Source organism: Ichthyophthirius multifiliis (genome assembly GCF_000220395.1).
Source record: "Ichthyophthirius multifiliis unplaced genomic scaffold scaff_1120509251037, whole genome shotgun sequence".
NCBI lineage: Eukaryota > Ciliophora > Oligohymenophorea > Hymenostomatida > Ichthyophthirius > Ichthyophthirius multifiliis.
The window spans coordinates 1-6,928 of record NW_004086261.1 but is presented as its reverse complement, the minus strand read 5'-3'; the positions used below and the strand labels follow the sequence as shown (position 1 = coordinate 6,928).

General features: G+C 21.8%; 1 protein-coding gene across 1 annotated transcript, besides 4 other annotated features; it reads left to right on the top strand. All coding sequences in view use genetic code 6, as the record gives it.

The window, feature by feature from the left end:
* Positions 1–43: part of a microsatellite that runs on past the window's edge.
* Positions 1–74: part of a microsatellite that runs on past the window's edge.
* Positions 75–727: 653 nt separating this feature from the next.
* On the top strand, positions 728–5,660 carry IMG5_133130 (hypothetical protein; the record flags this gene model as incomplete). The annotated part of the gene is made up of 3 exons (XM_004031934.1): positions 728–899; positions 1,533–2,133; positions 3,025–5,660. Coding segments are annotated over 3 exons (3,409 nt in total), but the record flags the coding sequence as incomplete, so codon positions are not given.
* Positions 811–3,161: a microsatellite.
* Positions 1,869–1,909: a microsatellite.
* Positions 5,661–6,928: the final 1,268 nt, after the last annotated feature.

Genomic DNA, 6,928 nt, shown 5'->3' with positions numbered 1-6,928 from the left:
AAATATTAAAAATAAATATAATATAATTTAAAAAAAATTAATAATTAATAATTTTATAAAAATATAATGAATAAAAAAATTTTTAATATTATTTGTCATATTATATTTTTTTTATAATATCATATAATCAAAAATAATAAATAGTTAGAAAATAAATTAAAATCAAATATCAAATTAAAAAAAAATGATCGTTAAAAATGAATAATTTATTTCTAAAAAACAATAAAATTTTATTATGTTTATATAAATATATTTAATTCTATTAATAAGATCTTAAACAATTTTAAAATAATGTTTAAATTAACAATATTTTACTTAATAAAATGCTCAAGATTGCGGTTTTGTTCTTTCTTCATTTTTTGGAACTTAATGGATAAGTACTTGTGCATCTTAATCTCTATTAGGAGGATTTAATATATGCTCAATTAGTTGTACTATAACTATTTCAATTGATATACCGAATCCAATATTTAGAATATAACTATAATTTAAATATATTTTGATAGATTCTTGGGATACTAAAGATTATCTGAGTATTTTAATAAATGAATAGATAATTTAAATAGTAAAAAAGCCAAGTTCAAATGGACCTTATGCATTATGTGGATTAAGTAATTTTGGAGAAGAATTTTTAATATTTAATTATTAAATAAATTATAATTAATAAAATATAAAAATTAAATTAAAAACGACAACTGATTAATCGCCAGATGATGAATCTTTAGGAATGAGAGATTTTGTATTTTCAGTTTATTATTGTTTAAACGGATGTTCTTCTTGTATTAATGCGATATCGTGTACAAATTGTATTTAAGGATATTATCTAGATAACTCTATTTGTGTTTAAAATTGTCCTATTGGGAAATATAAAAATGATATAAATAGAAATTGTACTTCTTGTGATAATAGTTGTTCTTCGTGTACAAGTTTAAATATATGTTAAATCTGCAATTAAGGATTTTATTTCGATAATTCTTTTTGCGTTTAAAATTGTCCTATTGGGAAGTTTAAAAATGATTCGGATAGAACTTGTAATTCATGCGATAATAGCTGTTCTTCGTGTACAAGTTTGAGTCAATGTTAGAGCTGCAATTAAGGATTTTATCTAGAAAATGTTTCTTGTGTTTAAGAATGTCCTATTGGGAAGTTTAAAAATGATTCTGATAGAACTTGTACATTATGCGATAATAGTTGTTCTTCGTGTACAAGTTTAAATATATGTTAAAGCTGCAATTAAGGATTTTATTTAGATAATACTATTTGTGTTTAAGAATGTCCTATTGGGAAGTTTAAAAATGATTCTGATAGAACTTGTACATTATGTGATAATAGTTGTTCTTTGTGTACAAGTTTAAATATATGTTAAAGCTGCAATTAAAGATTTTATTTCGATAATTCTTTTTGCGTTTAAAATTGTCCTATTGGAAAATATAATTATGATTTAGATATGACTTGTACATTATGCGATAATAGCTGTTCGTCGTGTACAAGTTTGAGTCAATGTTAGAGTTGCAATTAAGGTTTTTATCTAGAAAATGTTTCTTGTATTTAAGAATGTCCTATTGGGAAGTTTAAAAATGATTCTGATAGAACTTGTACATTATGTAATAATAGTTGTTCTTCGTGTACAAGTTTAAATCAATGTTAGAGTTGCAATTAAGGATTTTATCTCGATAATTCTGTTTGTGTTTAAGAATGTTCTGTTGGGAAGTTTAAAAATAATTCTGATAGAACTTGTACTTCATGTGATAATAGTTGTTCTTCGTGTACAAGTTTAAATATATGTTAAAGCTGCAATTAAGGATTTTATTTAGATAATACTATTTGTGTTTAAGAATGTCCTATTGGAAAGTTTAAAAATAATTTAAATAATACTTGTACTTTATGTGATAATAGTTGTACTTAATGTACCAGTTTAAGTATATGTTAAAGTTGCAATTAAGGATTTTATCTCGATAATTCTGTTTGTGTTTAAGAATGTCCTATTGGGAAGTTTAAAAATAATCCAGATAGAACTTGTACTTCATGTGATAATAGTTGTTCTTCGTGTACAAGTTTAAGTATATGTTAAAGCTGCAATTAAGGATTTTATCTAGAAAATGTTTCTTGTATTTAAGAATGTCCTATTGGGAAGTTTGAAAATGATTCTGATAGAACTTGTACATTATGTGATAATAGTTGTTCTTCGTGTACAAGTTTAAATATATGTTAAAGCTGCAATTAAGGATTTTATTTAGATAATACTATTTGTGTTTAAGAATGTCCTATTGGGAAGTTTAAAAATAATTCTGATAGAACTTGTACATTATGTGATAATAGTTGTACTTAATGTACCAGTTTAAGTATATGTTAAAGTTGCAATTAAGGATTTTATCTAGAAAATGTATCTTGCATTTAAGAATGTCCTATTGGAAAGTTTAAAAATAATTTAAATAGAACTTGTACTTTATGTGATAATAGTTGTACTTAATGTACCAGTTTAAGTATATGTTAAAGTTGCAATTAAGGATTTTATCTTAATAACTCTATTTGTGTTTAAGAATGCCCTGTTGGGAAGTTTAAAAATAATTCTGATAGAACTTGTACTTCATGTGATAGTAGTTGTTTTTCGTGTACAAGTTTATCTTTATGCTAAAGCTGCAATTAAGGATTTTATCTAGAAAATGTTTCTTGTATTTAAGAATGTCCTATTGGGAAGTTTAAAAATAATCCAGATAGAACTTGTATTTAATGTGATACTAGTTGTTCTTCGTGTACAAGTACAACTTTATGCTAAAGCTGCAATTAAGGATTTTATCTCGATAACTCTATTTGTATTTAAGAATGTCCTATTGGGAAGTTTAAAAATGATTTAAATAGAACTTGTACTTCATGTGATAGTAGTTGTTCTTCATGTACAGGTTTATCTATATGCTAAAGCTGCAATAAATTGTTTTATCTAGATAACTCTTTTTGCGTTAAGCAATGCCCGATTGGTAAATTTAAAAATGATTCTGATAAAACTTGTACATTATGTGATGTTAGTTGTTCTTCGTGTACAAGCACAACTTTATGCTAAAGTTGCAATTTAAACTTTTTTCTAGATAACTCTTTATGTGTTTCGGAATGTCCGATTGGGAAGTTTAAAAATAATTCAAATAGAACTTGTACTTCATGTGATAGCAAGTGTGAAAATTGTACTAGTTTAACTTTATGCTAAAGCTGTAATTTAGGATTTTTTTTTGATAATTAGAGTTGCTTAATAGATTGTCAATAAGGCAAATATAAAAATGCAAGTAATAGATAATGTTCATTTTGTGACAACAAATGTAAATCATGTGATAATGGTTTGACTTGTAATGGCTGTTTTGGAAATAGAGTTGGAGATTAATGCGATTGTCCTTTGTATTCAATCTTTTCAAATGATTATTAAAAATAATGTTTTGAATGTAAAAATGTGCTTATTGGATGTGGGTAATGCACTATAAATGAATGTATCTCATGCATTCCTGATTTATATTTTGATTTTAATTAATTGAAATAATGTGATTCTTGTTAAGAATTAAATGTTTAAATTATTTTTAGTAACGATTTTGAACTATTATTTGTTAATTTTGATTATTTTAATTTAGGAGTAATAACTAATCTAATTTTGAATAATTCGAATTTTTAAAATGATTAATAAAAATCAAGGTTTTCTTATTTACTTTGTTCAGAAGTTTTAAATTAATAATTTATTACATAAAAATTAAGTAATGATATTGCCTGTTCTTTTATTTAAAATAAGCTTACTATTAGATTAAGTCCTTAAAGCATAATAAACAAAGATGATATAATAGTTATTAAAGAAAATGTATTCAAAATTACATATAAAGGAGTAGAATGTACTTAATTTATTTAAAAAATAAAAGGAAAAATTATTTATGATTAAAATCCTTTAAGTCCTATAATTACAATAAATTCGCCAACTTTAATTTCGAAATGTGATGAATTATTTATTCAAATTAGTTAATTATAAAATATAGGAAAAAGAATTCCTAAAAGTATAAATTGGATATCAATAGCTTCATCTGAAAGTTAATAATTTATAAATTAATTGAATGCATAATTATAATAATAATAAAATAATTTTATATTAGTTATTCCAAGTATGACTTTTAAAGGAAGTAGCTTTTATCAATTCGAAGTATAAATAGAAACTGTTTTTTAACAAAAGTAAAGTGTAGTTATAAATATAAATACAAAAAATGATAAATTTATTGATTTATAATTAGAAAACAGTAAAGATATTGTTTTTAGGTATGAAGAATTCAAACTTAAAGTTATTTTTTATTATCTATAATGCGATCCTATAGAAAAATTAAAAAAAGTGAATGAAAAAATACTATTAAAAATCGAATAAATTATTAATTTGTAAAATAATTTAAATATAAATTTTGAGAATTAAACTATGGATAATGAACATACAATTAATATATAGCCTTATATCTTAGTTTTAGATTAATAATATGACATAAAAATAACTGTCTCTGATGTTAACAATAGTTAAATATTTTAAGAAATTATACACTCATTTTAGGTAAAAAAAAGCCAACAAATAGTAAAAATTTAAGGTTTGAGCAATATTTAATCTTTTTCGAATTCTTTTTATGTAAATGCTTTCATTGATAATTTAGATTTATCTCCAAGTGAAAAAGAAGTATAAAAAAACAATAACTATGGTATTAAAACTAAATGGAAATGTATAACTGCAAAAAGTTAAAGCGATTGTCGGGATTATAAAAATGATTTAATTGTTGACCCTAATATGGAATAAAATATATTGTAAATAAAAGTATAAGAAAAATCTTTAGAAGCCTATAATCTTTATTATTTTATTTTAGAAGGAGAAAAAGATGGTATCGTAGTTTAAGACATATCAAGTTTTATTATTTTGGAATAAAATATACCTCCTTTAAATTCTATTACATCAATAAACGATTTTTCTTAAAGAATAAATTTAAATTAATAAATTTTTGTATAATTAAATTATGAAGGAAAAAATAATTTAGACAATTTATTTTTTAGTGGCGCTGTATTGTATTAAAACGATGTGAAAAATACTATAAAGTTTTTTCATAATTAAGTAAGATTTTAAACATGGAATTATTTTAATGATTTTTTAAATGAAGAAGAAAATTCTTATTAAATAAGATTTGCAGTTTTTGATCCTTAGTATATAATGCCTTCTTTAATTATTTTTTCTTTAAAAGCTAATTTGCCGCCTTTAAATTGCCTTTTTAAAAATTTTAATAATTAATAATAAGAAATTTTTAGTTTAAAATAAAATTATGTTTTCTAAATTAATAACTGCTAAGATTAAGATTAGCCTCTATATTATAATTTCTTTTATTATAAAAGTTAAGAAGATTTTTAATATGAAATTTTAAATCCGCAATTTACTAAGAGATATGCTCTAAATGTAAAATCTACTATCAGTAGAATATCAACGATTTTGCCGTTCGGGGCAAAAGTAATCATAGGCTGTGTATTTGATAATTTGGGTGCGGTTAGAAATATGACTTAAAATGTTGAAATAAAAAATTCTTATGAAAACGTTTAATAATATGTTTAGTTAGTGCAAGAAACTTACAAAATAATTATTTAAATACCTTTTAAATAACAAATAGTTATTTAACTATGTATTCTTGTTTAAGATATTGTTTCTAATATATTAATAAACGAAGAGCTAAAATAAGATTAAAATTTAATTAAAATTGTCAAAAATATTTACGAAGATTTACTTTTTTAATAATAAAAATTTAATGATAATCAAGATGTTTAAGTCTAAATATAAATGACAATTAACTTAATTTCTTAAAACTTATTAGATTAAATAATGAATATTTTAAAATACAAAGATATATTAGATTATTTATCGAAAATAGAATAAACTTTAATTGAATAAGAAAATATAATAAAAAAAATATAAGCTAAAGACGTTTAGTAATATTAATAATATTTTTCGTCTATATAATTAGTTTTATAATAAGTTTCTAGTATATAAAGTATTCAAAAAATAGACAGAGGGAAATTTTCGGATGAAGAAAATATTTTTTTAGATAAATAATATGTCGGTTTAATCTAACTTTCATCAGAAATTTTAAATCTCAATGTTATTCCTAACGAGTCTTAGATTTCTTAAAAAAATATAGTTAAATCTTAAAAAGTAAGCTTTAAGTTTTTAAAATAAAATTACTTGACTAATTCTTATGAAAATAATGAATAATAATAAAATTAAGATGATTTTAATGATAATGAATAAAATTATGAAAGTTATAGATGGAGAAGGCTAAGAAAAAATTACTTATGATGTATAAATAAGAAAGTATCCTGCTAATATAGTTAAATATGATAAAAGTTTTCCTTATCCAGATAAATAATTATTTTAAGTATTTGATAATTAAATAACTTATTAAACTGTTAATAAATAGACAAATGAAATATAAAAATAACCTATTAATACTTAAATTGCTAATACATTCACTCTTCCTAATCCTTCGAATTCTACAACTGGGTTTTCGTGTTTAACTTAAATTAATAATAAATGGGAATAAGGAAACTGTAATAAAGTTTAATAAATAAATAAAAAGAAATTAGTATCTTCAGTTATATGTTAATGTAAAAAATAGGGAAAATAAACACTAGTGGATGATATAGAAAGCATTTTTACGGATAATCAGAATTTAAAAAATATGTTTAGTGAATAAGGAATTGAAAATTTAAAAAATTTTAGCGAATGGTATAAATATGCAACTGTATGGATTATTTATATATCGAATTAATTCTACATTATATTTTTAGTTTATTTGAGATAAAAAGATAATGCCGCTATCGTTAAAAAAAAAATTACTGATTTAATAAAATAAGATTATATTAAAAAAAGTTCTTTGTACTTTAAAAATTTAGG